The 17154-nt window shown below is 48.8% G+C and overlaps 1 protein-coding gene across 6 annotated transcripts; it reads left to right on the forward strand.

Annotated features, from left to right (window-relative positions):
* Window positions 1-300: 300 nt before the first annotated feature.
* On the forward strand, window positions 301-11941 carry LOC133362752 (protein Wnt-5b-like). 6 transcript variants are annotated; one of them, XM_061581678.1, is made up of 7 exons: window positions 301-1528; window positions 5204-5345; window positions 5599-5822; window positions 6919-7244; window positions 9253-9369; window positions 9940-10252; window positions 11550-11941. In XM_061581678.1, exons 2-7 carry the CDS (start codon window positions 5230-5232, stop codon window positions 11645-11647), a joined length of 1194 nt encoding a protein of 397 aa, XP_061437662.1. In that variant the 5' UTR covers window positions 301-1528; window positions 5204-5229; the 3' UTR covers window positions 11648-11941. The 6 variants fall into 6 exon arrangements, with proteins under 6 accessions (XP_061437662.1, XP_061437664.1, XP_061437663.1 ...); XM_061581680.1 differs by lacking the exon at window positions 301-1528 and adding an exon at window positions 1553-1594; XM_061581679.1 differs by lacking the exon at window positions 301-1528 and adding an exon at window positions 1692-2197.
* Window positions 11942-17154: the final 5213 nt, after the last annotated feature.

Consider the following 17154-nt stretch of genomic DNA (forward strand, 5'->3'; position numbering starts at 1 on the left):
ACCACAACCACCGTGCCCCCCCCACCACAACCACCGTGCCCCCCCCCACCACAACAACCACCGTGCCCCCCCCCCCCACCACAACCACGTGCCCCCCCCCACCACGACCACCGTGCCCCCCACCACCACAACCACCGTGCCCCCCCCCCCACCACAACCACCGTGCCCCCCCCCCCCACCACAACCACCGTGCCCCCCACCACCACAACCACGTGCCCCCCCCCACTACAACCACCGTGCCCCCCACCACCACAACCACCATGCCCCCCCCCACCACAACCACCGTGCCCCCCACCACCACAACCACGTGCCCCCCCAACTCACCTGGCATTAGCCGAGTGCCAGTCGAGGCGCATAGCAGAGCCAGAAGAAGCGGTGCTGCTGATGATGCTTCTGCTGCTGCTGATGCTTCTGCTGCTTCTGCTGCTGATGATGCTGATGGTGCTGCTGATGCTGCTGCTGATTATTTTGCTGCTGCTGATATTGCTCCAGCTGATCATATTGTACCAGCTGATGATGTTGCTGCTGATGATATTGCACCAGCTGATGATGTTGCTGCTGATGATATTGCACCAGCTGATGATGATGATACTGCACCAGCTGATGATGTTGCTGATGATATTGCACCAGCTGATGATGATGATACTGCACCAGCTGATGATGATACTGCACCAGCTGATGATGATGATACTGCACCAGCTAATGATGTTGCTGCTGATGATTTTGCTGCTGATGATGATGTTGCTGCTACTGATTACGATGTTGTTGCTGCTGATTAATGGTTATGCATGCCAATGATGATGGTGCTTCTGCTGATGGTGCTTCTGATGATGATGATGATGATGTTCCTGCTAATAATGGTGATTCTAATGATGATGATGCTGATGATTATTTTGCTGCTGATGATGATTATGCTGCTGATGATTATTTTGCTGCTGCTGATGATTTTGCTGCTGATGATTATTTTGCTGCTGATGATTATTTTGCTCCTGATGATGATGGTGCTGCTGCTGATTAACTTGCTGCATCTGCTGCTGATGAAATTGCACCAGCTGATGATGTTGCTGCTGATTAAATTGCTGCATCTGCTGCTGATGAAATTGCACCAGCTGATGATGTTGCTGCTGCTGCTGATTTTGCTGCTGATGATTATTATGTTGCTGATTATTATGATGGTTCTGCATGCTGCTGATGCTGCTGCTGATGAAGAATTCCTCACTCAAGAGCGCGCCACGTGATTGGTCCACGTGGCACCCAGCAACCTCCAACCATCGCCTCCTCTGATTGGACGGTGCCCCCGAGCATCGTGCGCTCCTATTGGCTCAGCCGCGCAGGAAACGTCATAGCCGATTCGATTCCTAATTATAGCTCGATACGATTCAGCCGCTGTTCAACAGAGGGCGGTGGGAATCGATGATCGATTCTATGAATCGTTTGTTGTTGGCTTCTCAGAATGGAGAGAATCGATTGAATCGAATCGAAACTGCGGAATCGCGTTTGGATCGCCCCTCGCGAGCTACAAACTGAGGTAACGATTCTCGTCTCTAAGGCGTCTGTGACATCCTTTGGCAGCATTTTAACTCCCGTCTCCATGGTTTCTCACCCCCCACAGTTATAATACTTTGGTTCTAATGGGTTTATCTTCTTGGTTCTTTCGGTAAAGTCACGTAGAAGGGAAGTAATAAAATAATAAATATTTTTATTATTTTATTAAAATAATAATTATTTTTATTATTTTATTACTTCCCTTCTACGTGACTTTACCAAAAGAACCAAGAAGATGAATCCCTGCTGCAGTCACGAAAGCTTTAAATCGAAATATAATGGGTTTGTTGTGCCCCGTATTGTAATAGGGTAACGAAGTGATGACGTCACCTCTTGTAAACGTCTCTCATAATTAACATAATTTATGGGCGCGTGACGTCAGGCTGCAACCGTCACCGCTAATTAACATAATTTATGCAGCGGAGGCAATGGCCTCAGCCAATGGGAAGCCGCCGTGGCGGTGACGTCACCACTATTGACGTCGCCGGAAGAGACTGGCGCTTTAAATGTCCGCGTTAAACTTCGAAACGCACCAAATTATTATTATTTAAGTTTCTTTTTTTGCCTTCTTCTTCTTCCTCCTCCTTCTCCTTTCGGTATTTTCAGTTTTTATCCTTCTTGTGAAAACCGTCGTGCTTTTTTGCGAAGAGAGGTGCGTTGTTTTTAGTTGTTGTTGTTGTGAACGCGTTCTGCCTCTCCCGGGGTTCAAGTCGCGACGACGCCTCGCGCCCTCGTGGTTTAGCATCGTCCATTGTTATTATTTTATTTGTATTAAAATAATGAAAATAAAATAAGAATAAATGAAAAATTGATTTAGTTTAATGCATTATTATTTTATTTGTATTAAAATAATGAAAATAAAATAAGAATAAATGAAAATTTGATTTAGTTTAATGCATTATTATTTATTTTTATTAAAATAATGAAAATAAAATAGATTAAATGAAAATTTGATTTAGTTTAATGCATTATTATTTTATTTGTATTAAAATAATGAAAATAAAATAAGAATAAATGAAAATTTGATTTAGTTTAATGCATTATTATTTTATTTTTATTAAAATAATGAAAATAAAATAAGATTAAATGAAAATTTGATTTAGTTTAATGCATTATTATTTAATTTTTATTAAAATAATGAAAATTAAATAAGAATAAAGGAAAATTTGATTTAGTTTAATGCATTATTATTTTATTTTATTAAAATAATGAAAATAAAATAAGATTAAATGAAAATTTGATTTAGTTTAATGCATTATTATTTAATTTTTATTAAAATAATGAAAATTAAATAAGAATAAATGAAAATTTTATTTAGTTTAATGCATTATTATTTTATTTTTATTAAAATAATGAAAATAAAATAAGATTAAATGAAAATTTGATTTAGTTTAATGCATTATTATTAATTTTTATTAAAATAATGAAAATTAAATAAGAATAAATGAAAATGTTATTTAGTTTAATGCTTTATTATTTTATTTGTATTCAAATAATGAAAATAAAATAAGAATAAATGAAAATTTGATTTAGTTTAATGCATTATTATTTTATTTTTTATTAAAATAATGAAAATAAAATAAGAATAAATGAAATTTGATTTAGTTTAATGCATTATTATTTTATTTGTATTAAAATAATGAAAATAAAATAAGAATAAATGAAAATTTGATTTAGTTTAATGCATTATTATTTTATTCTTATTAAAATAATGAAAATAAAATAAGATTAAATGAAAATTTGATTTAGTTTAATGCATTATTATTTAATTTTTATTAAAATAATGAAAATTAAATAAGAAATGAAAATGTGATTTAGTTTAATGCATTATTATTTTATTTTTATTAAAATAATGAAAATAAAATAAGATTAAATGAAAATTTGATTTAGTTTAATGCATTATTATTTAATTTTTATTAAAATAATGAAAATTAAATAAGAATAAATGAAAATTTTATTTAGTTTAATGCTTTATTATTTTATTTGTATTAAATAATGAAAATAAAATAAGAATAAATGAAAATTTTATTTAGTTTAATGCATTATTATTTTATTTTTTATTAAAATAATGAAAATTAAATAAGAATAAATGAAAATTTTATTTAGTTTAATGCATTATTATTTTATTTTTATTAAAATAATGAAAATTAAATAAGAATAAATAAAAATTTTATTTAGTTTAATGCTTTATTATTTTATTAGTATTAAAATAATGAAAATAAAATAAGAATAAATGAAAATTTGATTTAGTTTAATGCATTATTATTTTATTTGTATTAAAATAATGAAAATAAAATAAGAATAAATGAAAATTTGATTTAGTTTAATGCATTATTATTTTATTTTTATTAAAATAATGAAAATAAAATAATAAATGAAAATTGTATTTAGTTTAATGCTTTATTATTTTATTTTTATTAAAATAATGAAAATAAAATAAGAATAAATGAAAATTTTATTTAGTTTAATGCATTATTTTTTTTATTAAAATAATGAAAATAAAATAGAATAAATGAAAATTTTATTTATTTTAATGCATCATTATTTTATTTGTATTAAAATAATGAAAAAAATAAGAATAAATGAAAATTTGATTTATTTTCATGCATCATTATTTTATTTATTTTAAAATAATAAAAAAATAAAATAAGAATAAATGAAAATTAGATTCATGTTCATTTATTATTGTATTTTTATAATTTTTGTGATTAATTTATTTTCATTAATTATTATTTTATTTCCATAATTTTTGACCTACGTGACTTTACCGAAAAAACCTCAGAGTTTGCATTGATTTTGTTACCTGGGTTGTGATCTTAATATGGGATCAGTTATAGGAGTGACGATAACAATCGGCTTGTTAACGCAAGAAGACTTCTCACGTGTTGATTGCTCGACTTGATTCGTGGCGACTTGCGCTTGGCTCTGCCGCACTATTGTGGGATATCGACTCTGAGGCCCTGGCTCTGAGTTACCACCACAGATGGGATTATGCCCTAAATAGTTTTAACAGGGAGATTTTTAATTCTTGCTTCTTTCGGTAAAGTCATCACGTAGAAGGGAAATAATAGAATAATACAAATATAAAACAATACAATTCTCACCACGTTTCGACTGCAACACAAGCAATCGTCATCAGGTGTGACATCCACAGCAAGAACATTTTTAACAAGCGACTTGAATTGTTGCTGCTGTTCCCGGCCAAATATACAGCAGCAGCAGAAGACATCGTCAGGGTCGGGATCGAACCCACGACCAGGCGAGGGAGTTGACATCGTCACCATCATATTCTTGTTTCTTTCGGTAAAGTCACGTAGAAGGGAAATAATAAAAGTATAAAACAATAAAATTCTCACGAAAGCTTTAAATCAAAATTTGAGTCCATCTATGCTCGTAAAAGAATCACTGTCCGTGGTGCTGACGTTAAGAAAAAATTGCCACTTTTTTAAAATGTTCTTGCTGTGGTTTCACAACCTGATGATGATTGCTTGTGTTGCAATCGAAACGTCGTGAGAATTGTATTGTTTGATATTTTTATTATTTTATTATTTCCCTTCTACGTGATGACTTTACCGAAAGAGCCAAGAATATGAATCCCTGCAGTCACCAAAGCTTTAAATCGACACCGTCACCACGGGTTTGCTTCTCCTCTGCGCAGCGCCGACGCCGGCCACGAGGGTTGCGATGGATCTCCTGCGAGGCAGCACCAGGAGCCGCTGCTGCTGCCATCTGCTGCTGCTGCTGCTGCTGGGACACTGCACCTTGGCACAGCTGTGGGCAGTCGCCAGCCCCTCGTGGTGGTAACCGCGTTGAGCCTCACGAGTTTCTAAGTTCATTTATTTCCCTGAGCGACCTTCTTGCCTTCTCTATCTAGATTTTGCACGCCCCATGCGCTTGTTTGTGTTTTTGGTTCAACGCCTCGTAGCAGCATGGCTTCAAATACACAGCAGCAGGTGTCGGCATCGAACCCACGACCTCCCGCGCACCAGGCGAGGTAGTCAACATCCCCTGGCCACCGTGACCCCTGACCCCCCCCCCCCACGTCCCTCGCAGGTCGCTGGCGCTGTGGGCCCCAAACTTCGACCCCTCCGAGCACCGGCTGCTGTGCGTCGTGGCGCCGGGGCTGTCCCCCCGGCAGCGCAACATTTGCCTGCAGCGCCCGAACCACGTGGCGCACGTGGCCGAGGGCGCCCGGCTGGCGCTGGCCGAGTGTCGGCACCAGTTCCGGGCCAAGCGCTGGAACTGCTCCACGCCGGACTCCGCGTCTCCTCAGCAGGGTAAGGGGCCCGTCGCCTCTCGACTGACCTCTAGCCCAGACACGCCTCCTTCTAGAACCTTCTACCTCTAGCCCAGACACGCCTCCTTCTAGAACCTTCTACCTCTAGCCCAGACACGCCTCCTTCTAGAACCTTCTACCTCTAGCCCAGACACGCCTCCTTCTAGAACCTTCTACCTCTAGCCCAGACACGCCTCCTTCTAGAACCTTCTACCTCTAGCCCAGACACGCCTCCTTCTAGAACCTTCTACCTCTAGCCCAGACACGCCTCCTTCTAGAACCTTCTACCTCTAGCCCAGACACGCCTCCTTCTAGAACCTTCTACCTCTAGCCCAGACACGCCTCCTTCTAGAACCTTCTACCTCTAGCCCAGACACGCCTCCTTCTAGAACCTTCTACCTCTAGCCCAGACACGCCTCCTTCTAGAACCTTCTACCTCTAGCCCAGACACGCCTCCTTCTAGAACCTTCTACCTCTAGCCCAGACACGCCTCCTTCTAGAACCTTCTACCTCTAGCCCAGACACGCCTCCTTCTAGAACCTTCTACCTCTAGCCCAGACACGCCTCCTTCTAGAACCTTCTACCTCTAGCCCAGACACGCCTCCTTCTAGAACCTTCTACCTCTAGCCCAGACACGCCTCCTTCTAGAACCTTCTACCTCTAGCCCAGACACGCCTCCTTCTAGAACCTTCTACCTCTAGCCCAGACACGCCTCCTTCTAGTTGGTGATTGTGTGACGCGCCCACACTCGTGATGTACCCCTCCTGGCCGACAGGGGGCACCCTGTCACTGCACTAGTCAAGGATTCGCCGCGTCCTGTCTGCGTGCCGAAGCCGTATTGACGCAATATGACCCCAACAACAACCCTGTTGTAGATCTGAGCGGGTCTCTGTGGGAACAACAATCACATTGTCTCACCAACGCACGGTTAGTTCCAAATCCTTGCCGATTGTGATGCGGTGGTGGTTTTAAGGACGTGAAGTTTCTATTCGGCGATCTACGCCGGAGGAGAGGGAGGGGACAAAACCCCCCTCCACTATAGACAATTGCTGAGCTAGTTGTGTCGGGGATAATCGTGGCGGTCTCTGGGGTGGTAGGTGGGGGTGGGGGCCCAGGCACGCGCGAGGCGGCCTTCGTCTGGGCCGTGACGGCCGCGGGGCTGGTGCACGCGGTGGCGCGCGCCTGCCGCCACGGGGCGCTGCCGGGCAGCTGCTCCTGGGTGGTGCCCGGCTCCACGCAGCAGCAGCAGCTGCCGCGACACGGAGCCCGGCGGGGCGGCGCCGCCGACGACGTCGAGTACGGATACCGCTTCGCCAAGTGGTTCGTGGACACGCGGAGACAACCACGGGGAGGGGGGGGAGGGGGGGAGTCTGTTGCGAAGCTCGGACAGATGAACCAGCACAACACGGAGGCCGGCCGGCTGGTGAGTGGGCGGCTGGTGACTGGGCGGGTGGTGGGTGGTGAGTGGGCGGCTGGTAAGCGGGCGGTGAGTGGGCGGCTGGTGAGTGGGCGGTGAGTGGGCGGGTGGTGAGTGGGCGGTGAGTGGGTGGTGAGTGGGCGGGTGGTGAGTGGGTGGTGAGTGGGCGGGTGGTGAGTGGGCGGCTGGTGAGTGGTGAGTGGGCGGGTGGTGAGTGGGCGGTGAGTGGGTGGTGAGTGGGCGGGTGGTGAGTGGGCGGCTGGGCAGGTGGTGAGTGGGCGGCTGGTGAGTGGTGAGTGAGCGGCTGGTGAGTGGGCGGTGAGTGGGCGGTGAGTGGGTGGTGGTTGGGTTCAGCTCGTAGTTAACACACCACCTTGATGGCAACCCTTTTCGAAACACAACAAAAAATAGCCAGAATCACTCTTAATATTCATGTTTATAAAAGGCAGACACCAGGGTGAACGGGTGGACTATTATACGCCGAGGAGAGGCTCGCGGAGCCCCAGTGTGGTTTCAGGAAAGGGCGGTCCTGCACAGACGCCATATTTGCTGTCCGTCTGCTACATCAGAGGTGTAGGGAATTCCAACAAGACCTACATCTCTGCTTTATTGACCTGGTCAAGGCCTATGATACCATGAGTAGGCCTGGGCTCTGGGGTGTTCTTCGTGCTTTCGGAGTCCCGGACCCTCTGCTCACGGGCCTTCACGATGCTGAGCACGCCGGGTAAAGCTGCGTGGCCGGGAGTCGGAGCCACTCCCTGTTCGTCTTGGGGTGCGGCAGCGATGTCCTCTGGTTCCCACATTAAGTAAAAACGTTTTCGACCACGTAGGTCGTGAAGCCATCCATGACTGTGCCGACATCAGGTACAGATACAATGGGAGGCTGATCGATGCCCGGGTGCATTCAAGGGATGACTCCCTAATTGGTCGACCACGTTATGTATGCCGATGATCTGGTGATTGCTGCACAGAGGAGTTGGAAGCGCTGCTGCGGAACCTGGAGCTTGACACTAAGAGGTGAGGCCTTGCCATCAGCCCCACCAAAACTAAGCACCCGCCTGGGTATTTGTGCCATCAGACATTCCCATACCTGGGCAGTGTGCTATGACCAGCTCTGATGTGACAGCAGAGGTCTCAATCAATCGATTGGCAATATCTTGGCATTGACTGCACCATGCTGTGTGGAAGATACCTGGTCTGTTGCTCCACACAAAGCTTCGGGTCTTCTCAGCCATGGTCATGCCCTCCCTTCTCTACACTTGCAAAACGTGGACCCCCCCCCCCCCAATGTAACATCTTTGCCGCTTAGAAACATTCAGGCTGGCCTGCCTGCAATCCATCCATAATTCGATTATTTAATTTATTTTCTTTCTGCGTGCTCACACATTCCCGGAAGACCTGGACAAAGTTCCACCGTGAGCTCCTCCGGCAGGCAAGGCTGCGTTGGCTGGGTCATGTAGCCCGCATGCCCAGCCACCGCATGCCTACACAGCTTTTGTTCGGCCGGATAGAGGGTGCTTACATGCTGGAGAAGGGATGCAGTGACGTGGTACAGGAGGACACGGAGCTGAGTGGACTTGGCAATGACCGGTACCAGCGGTGTCAAGATCAGCCTCTGTGAAGGAGGCTCGTGAAGGCTGCTACTGGGCAGTTGGAGGCAGAGGGGCGACGCTCACAACAACGAGCGGAGCGCCGGGCGGCTACTATGCAGCCAGCTGGCACAGCAGGGGCCACACACAGGTGGTGCACTGGCCAATCATCTCAGTCAGTCGACCCGTGGCACCTGCTGGGTCTGTCCCGCGACGTCCTGCCAGTCGGGCATTCGACACTTCACGTGGCCTCAAGGTGCACACGGCCTGGCACGAGCGTCGTGGTGACGTCACCGCCACTTGCGGGCAAGTGGCTGTCGGCAGTGACGGTGGTGGTGTTGGTGGTGACAGTGATTGTGGTGTTGGTGGTGACAGTGATTGTGGTGTTGGTGGTGACAGTGATTGTGGTGTTGGTGGTGCTCCAGGCGGTGTACAATCTGGCGCACGTGGCCTGCAGGTGCCATGGTCTACACGGCACCTGCACGCTCAAGACCTGCTGGCAGCAGCTCGCAGACTTCCGCCAAGTCGGCGACCTGCTGAAGGTGAGTTCACGGTGCAGGTGATGAGACCGCACCCCAGAGGTCGCAATCGGGTACCCGATACCCGTACCCTACCCGATACCCGGCTACCCGTACCCGGCCGGGTACGGGTAGCCGTTTGCGACCCTGGTGCGGCCGGGTGCGGGTAGGTCGTGAGTCACTGGTGAGTCACCGTTTGTCACTCATTTCCCAACGTCTTGTCTCTTCTCACAATTCAAGTTCCTAGAATCAACCCACCCGCGCCTGCAACATGGCTTCATCCCAGAGGTCGCAATCGGGTACCCGATACCCGTACCCTACCCGTACCCGGCCAGGTACGGGTAGGGTACGGGTAGGGTACGGGTAGCCGTTTGCGACCCCGGTGCGGCCGGGTACGGAGTGGGTGGGTGGGTGGCAGTGACGAGGATGAAATCCACCGCAGGGTTACAGATGGGGGGGGGGGTGGGGGGGTGTCTAACAGTTAAGTGGGCTCCGCGCATTCACTCAGCACGTGGCAGATCATCATCATCATCATCATCCTCCTCATCCCTGTGACAATGACGATGACGACGACGACGACGATGGCGGCTGCAGGAAAAGTACGAGAGAAGTTCCGCCATGCGGCTGGTCAGCCACGACAGCAGCAGCGGTGGTCCCGGTGGCGGCGGTCGCGGTGAAGCCGGCGGCAGCGGCGGCGACGCCCGCCGGTCCCGCCGGCGGCTGGAGCCGGTGAACGAGTGGCTGGTGGCGCCGACGCCGAGCGACCTGGTGCACGTGAGCGCCAGCCCCGACTACTGCGAGGGGGGCGGCACGGCGGGGGGGGGTCCGTGCAACGTCACCTCGCGGGGGGGGCGGGGGGGGGGCTGCTCCCTCACGTGCTGCGACAGAGGATACGACACCTCGCAAGGTGTGCCCCCCCCCCCCTGCCAGCCCCCCAAATAAACTAGAACATCTTCTTGGTTCTTTCGGTAAAGTCATCACGTAGAATGGAAATAATAAAATAATAAAAATAAAACATTCAATTATTCTCACGACGCTTCGGCCACAACGCAAGCAGCCGTCCTCAGGTGAAGAACAGGTCTGTCGGAAAGACAGAGTCTGAATGAACACCACTAAGCTTGGCAGCGTATATTTAAGCTTAAATATTTAAGCTTAAATATACGCTGCCAAGCTTGGTGGTGTTCATTCAGACTCTGTCAGCTTAAATATACGCTGCCAAGCCTGGTGGTGTTTCATTCAGACGCTGTCTTTTCGACAGCCCTATTCTTCACCTGAGGACGGCTGCTTGCGTTGTGGCCGAAACGTCGTGAGAATAATTTTATTATGTTTTATTTTTATTATTTTATTATTTCCCTTTTATGTGACTTTACCGAAAGAACCAAGAAGATGAATCCCTGCAGTCACGAAAGCTTTACATCGAAATTAAACTAGAACAATCACAAGTGACGACCGCTTTTTACGAGTTGTTGGGGGCGTCCGTGGCGGTGCCCCTCGCAAAAGCGTTTGCGGCCTTCGGCCAGGAAAGTCTCAACTTGCGCGCATTCACGCGAGCGCCCGACGCTGCGTTTAGAAGTTTAGTCTTGAATTATTCAACGTAGAAAGAGAGATAAAGTTGTGCGCTTACCAATGTAACGGAGCGTGTTGGTCCCTGCGACTTGTTGATTGTGATGGCGTATGCAGGGAGAATGGCAAATTGTCATCGTCGTCGTTGCAAAACAAAAGTCGTGTCGGTGGGTGCCAAGTCGATTCTGGGAATCGACACGAATTGCCTCGTTCTGCAGATCGATTTCAACGTAGTCGAACGTCTGTCCCTGCGCCTCCGTCGTTCAAACGACGGGAGGTGCAGCGTTCATGACGGGTAAAGTTACGCGTTTATATGATGAATTTGTCATGGCCCACCGAGCTACGTAGATCTTGATCAGAGGCGGCCCAGCCGCAGACGATCGGTCGAAGCGGCTCGTCACGTACAAATGTACAGCAGCCAAACGCTCTGAGAAGCGCGACGTTTAAATTGAAGAACCGGAGGACCTGGAGAATAATCCACGCGTCCACGGAGAGACACGCAAACTCCAAATATACAGCAACAGCAGCAGCAGGTGTCGCCAGTTGGGATCGAACCCACGACCCCTGACCCCTGCACGTCAGGGCAGCCCCGAGCTCTCTCAGACTTCGCCTTTTATTCCCCCCTCGGCCGCCCCTCCCAGTCACGGTGGAGACGCAGTGCGGCTGCAAGGAGCAGCTCCAGCGGAACGTCCAGTGCAAGCTGTGCCCGTGGACGGTCGACCAGTTCTACTGCAAGTAGCCTGCAGCAAGTAGCCTGCAGCAAGTAGCCTGCAGCAAGTAGCCTGCAGCAAGTAGCCTGCAGCAAGTAGCCTGTGGCCTCGGCTGGAATCGGACTCCGTCTGGTTTCGGCCGGTACCCGTGGGCCCCACCGGCACCACGGCACCCACCGCACGTCGTCACCGCGAGCCGCTCTGCACCGTGCCGATGTACACCGGAGTACCGCACACTTTACACTACAGCACCCTTGTGTGTACACTGCAGTGTACACACTTTACACTACAGCACCCTTGTGTGTACACTGCAGTGTACACACTTTACACTACAGCACCCTTGTGTGTACACTGCAGTGTACACACTTTACACTACACCACCCTTGTGTGTACACTGCAGTGTACACACTTTACACTACAGCACCCTTGTGAGTACACTGCAGTGTACACACTTTACACTACACCACCCTCGTGTGTACACTGCAGTGTACACACTTTACACTACAGCACCCTTGTGTGTACACTGCAGTGTACACACTTTACACTACAGCACCCTTGTGAGTACACTGCAGTGTACACACTTTACACTACACCACCCTTGTGTGTACACTGCAGTGTACACACTTTACACTACACCACCCTCGTGTGTACACTGCAGTGTACACACTTTACACTACAGCACCCTTGTGTGTACACTGCAGTGTACACACTTTACACTACAGCACCCTTGTGTGTACACTGCAGTGTACACACTTTACACTACAGCACCCTTGTGTGTACACTGCAGTGTACACACTTTACACTACAGCACCCTTGTGTGTACACTGCAGTGTACACACTTTACACTACAGCACCCTTGTGTGTACACTGCAGTGTACACACTTTACACTACAGCACCCTTGTGTGTACACTGCAGTGTACACACTTTACACTACAGCACCCTTGTGAGTACACTGCAGTGTACACACTTTACACTACAGCACCCTTGTGTGTGCACTGCAGTGTACACACTTTACACTACAGCACCCTTGTGTGTACACTGCAGTGTACACACTTTACACTACAGCACCCTTGTGTGTACACTGCAGTGTACACACTTTACACTACACCACCCTCGTGTGTACACTGCAGTGTACACACTTTACACTACAGCACCCTTGTGTGTACACTGCAGTGTACACACTTTACACTACAGCACCCTTGTGTGTACACTGCAGTGTACACACTTTACACTACACCACCCTCGTGTGTACACTGCAGTGTACACACTTTACACTACACCACCCTCGTGTGTACACTGCAGTGTACACACTTTACACTACAGCACCCTTGTGTGTACACTGCAGTGTACACACTTTACACTACAGCACCCTTGTGAGTACACTGCAGTGTACACACTTTACACTGCACCACCCTTGTGAGTACACTGCAGTGTACACTGCAGTGTACACACTTTACACTACAGCACCCTCGTGTGTACACTGCAGTGTACACACTTTACACTACACCACCCTCGTGTGTACACTGCAGTGTACTCACTTTACACTACAGCACCCTTGTGAGTACACTGCAGTGTACACACTTTACACTACAGCACCCTTGTGAGTACACTGCAGTGTACACACTTTACACTACAGCACCCTTGTGAGTACACTGCAGTGTACACACTTTACACTACAGCACCCTTGTGTGTACACTGCAGTGTACTCACTTTACACTACAGCACCCTTGTGTGTACACTGCAGTGTACACACTTTACACTACAGCACCCTTGTGAGTACACTGCAGTGTACACACTTTACACTACAGCACCCTTGTGTGTACACTGCAGTGTACACACTTTACACTACAGCACCCTTGTGAGTACACTGCAGTGTACACACTTTACACTACAGCACCCTTGTGTGTACACTGCAGTGTACACACTTTACACTACAGCACCCTTGTGAGTACACTGCAGTGTACACACTTTACACTACAGCACCCTTGTGAGTACACTGCAGTGTACACACTTTACACTACAGCACCCTCGTGTGTACACTGGAGTACCACACACTTTACACTACAGCACCCTCGTGTGTACACTGCAGTGTACACACTTTACACTACAGCACCCTCGTGTGTACACTGCAGTGTACACACTTTACACTACACCACCCTCGTGTGTACACTGGAGTACCACACAATTTACACTACAGCACCCTCGTGTGTACACTGCAGTGTACACACTTTACACTACACCACCCTCGTGCGTGCACCATGAGCCACGTGGCACTACAGCCCCTTCACACCACGACATTTGTATCCAATCTTCTTTACCTATTAAAGTCGTTGTTGCCTCTCTCTGTGTGTGTGTCTGTGTGTGTCTGTGTGTGTGTGTCTGTGTGTGTGTGTCTGTGTGTGTGTCTGTGTGTGTGTGTCTGTGTGTGTCTGTGTGGATGGCCACGTGGAATGTTCGAACGCTCACTGCGGAGGAGAGGCTGCCACTCCTCTGTCGGGAGCTGGACCGGTACCGCCTGGATCTCTGTGGCATTCAGGAGGTCCGGTGGACCGGTTCTGGCTCCTGCCACCATGAGGGGTGGACAGTCCTCTACTCGGGGCAGGAGACTGCCAAACAACAGGGTGTGGCTCTTCTTCTGAACAAAAGAATGAAGGGGGCGTGGGAGCGTGGCGGTGAGGTGTGGGAAGCTGTAAGCCCCAGGATACTTTGGGCTCGCCTTCCCATCAACCAGAGGCGAGGAGTGGTGGTCGTGGTTACTTATGCCCCCACCGAAGACGAACATCCGTGGAGGGATGCAAGCAAAGCCGATGAGTCAGACGCTTTCTATGACCTCCTGTCACAGGTGCTGGCTAAAGTGGCCACTCGGGACAGAGTCATCTTGTTGGGTGACTTCAATGCCCGAGTCGGTCATGATGCTGACACCTGGTCTGGAGTGATTGGAAGGCATGGGCCAGATCAGCTCAATAATAACGGTAGGAGGCTGCTAGATTTTTGTGCAGCCCATGGGCTTGTAATTACCAACACGCTCTTCCGGCATCGGCGCATCCACACAACATCATGGATACATGCCGGGTCCAAGCAAGAACATCTGCTGGACTACATAGTGACGGACCAGCGGATGCGAACCCATGTCCTTGACACCAGGACCTACCGTGGAGCTGATCTGTCCTCTGACCATCGACTAGTCATCTGTAAGATGCGCCTGCCTTTCTTCCACTCCGGTGGTGGGTGTACACCCAGGATCCCATTCCAACCAAAAGTGGCCTGGTCTCAGTTAGCTGATGAAAGTTGCAAGCGAGAATTTCATCATCGCTTGCAGCTGGGGTTGGCATCGTCCCCCACTCCACCTGATGTCGAGGGTAAATGGGCGAGGTTTAGGACTGTGACTCATGCAGCTGCAATGGCTGCTTTGGGTACGCGGTCCAGACCTCCCCAGAAACCCTGGCTGACAGAGGAGGTGTTCAGGTTAATTGAGAAAAAGCGACAGGCCCACTCTCATCGCCTACAGCATCCCACGTCAGAGAATGAGGAGGTTTACCGCAGCCTTCGCTCGGAAGTTCGGAGAGCCGTAAGGCGTTGTAAGGATGGGTGGTGGTCGCGGGTTGCTGAGGAGATGGAGTCTGCCTCAGTGGCCCGTGATCACAAATCACTATTTAACTCCATCAAAAAAGTAACCTGCAGCGCCACACCTATTACCATCATTAGAGGAAAAAACGGTGATCCAATCTCCGACCCCCAGGAACAGGTTTGCAGATTTGCTGAGCATTTCTGTGAGGTCCTGGGGGAGGGAAATTCTCTCAGCCAGGAAAACATCATGGCACAAAGTGGGGATAACCCTGCTGAGGCTGCGGTGCCTCAAATATTGGAAGAGGTCACCCCCTGTGAGTGGCTGGCTGAGGTTCCAGCTGTTGAGGAAGTACTGAGGGCGATCCGGAGTCTGAGACCAGGGAAGGCACCGGGCAGAGATGATCTCCCAAGCGAAATGCTGAGGGAGGGTGGCGTTTGTGCACAGACTGCCCTATATGACATCATAACAACAGTCTGGACCACTGGACGGGTTCCGCAGGACTGGAAGGATGCCCTGGTGGTCCCCCTCTTTAAGAAGGGGGACCGCACAGACTGTAACAACTACAGGGGCATCTCACTCCTCAGTGTGCCGGGTAAGGTCCTGGCAAGGATTATTCAACATCGCCTTGCTAGGCACGCTGAGGAGGGGCTTGCGGAGCCCCAATGCGGTTTCAGGAAAGGGCGGTCCTGCACAGATGCCATATTTTCTGTCCGTCTGCTACAGCAGAGGTGTAGGGAATTCCAAAAAGACCTACATCTCTGCTTTATTGACCTGGTCAAGGCCTATGATACCATCAGTAGGACTGGACTCTGGGTTGTTCTTCGTGCTTTCGGAGTCCCTGACCCTCTGCTCACGATCATTAAGGACCTTCATGATGGTGAGCGGGCCCGGGTAAAACTACGTGGCCGGGAGTCGGAGCCTTTCCCTGTACACCTTGGGGTGCGACAGGGATGTCCTCTGGCTCCCACATTATTTAACATCTATTTTGACCGCGTAGTTCGTGAAGCCTTCAATAGCTGTACCGGGGGAATTTCCGTTTGGTACAGATATAATGGGAGGCTGATCGACGCCCGGGTGCGATCAAGGGATGGCTCCCTATTGGTCAACCACGTTATGTATGCCGATGATTTGGTAATAGCTGCTCATTCAGAAGAGGAGTTGGAGGCGCTGCTGCTGAGACTGGAGCGTGCCACTAAGAGGTGGGGCCTTACCATCAGCCCCACCAAAACCAAGCACCTGCCTGGGTATTTTGTACCATCGGACACTCCACCCCCACAACTCCCAATTGGTGATGGGGCAGTTGTGGAGAGAGTGGAGAGTTTCCCATACCTGGGCAGTGTGCTTATGACCGGCTCCAGTCTATCAGCAGAGGTCTCACTCCGAATCAGTCGAGCGGCAATATCTTTTCATCGGTTGCGTAACGCTGTGTGGAAGCTACCTGGTCTGTCGCTCCGCACGAAGCTTCAGGTCTTCTCGGCCACGGTCATTCCCTCCCTTCTCTACGCTTGCGAGACGTGGACCCCCCTGGTGGAGCATCTTCGCCGGTTGGAAACATTTAGGCTGGCCTGCCTACGATCCATCCTGGGTTTAACCAGGCTGGATTGTGTGAGGAGCTCACAAATCCTTGAAAGATCTGGGCAAAGTCCCATCAGTGAGCTCCTCCGGCAGGCAAGGCTGCGTTGGCTGGGTCATGTAGCCCGCATGCCCAGCCACCGCATGCCTAAACAGCTTTTGTTCGGCCGGATCGAGGGGGCTAGACGGGCGCGGCACGGGCTGGAGAAGAGATGGAGTGATGTGGTACAGGAGGACGTGGAGCTGAGTGGACTTGCCGATGACTGGTACCAGCGGTGTCAAGATCGGCCTCAGTGGAGGAGGCTCGTGAAGGACGCTACTGGGCAGTTGGAGGCAGTCGCCCTCCAACAACAACGGAGGGCGGAGGAGCGACGCTCACAACAACGAGCGGAGCG

The sequence above is a fragment of the Lethenteron reissneri genome, unplaced genomic scaffold, assembly GCF_015708825.2.
Source record: "Lethenteron reissneri isolate LAM-NWPU_2019-01 unplaced genomic scaffold, ASM1570882v1 scaffold_1605, whole genome shotgun sequence".
NCBI lineage: Eukaryota > Metazoa > Chordata > Hyperoartia > Petromyzontiformes > Petromyzontidae > Lethenteron > Lethenteron reissneri.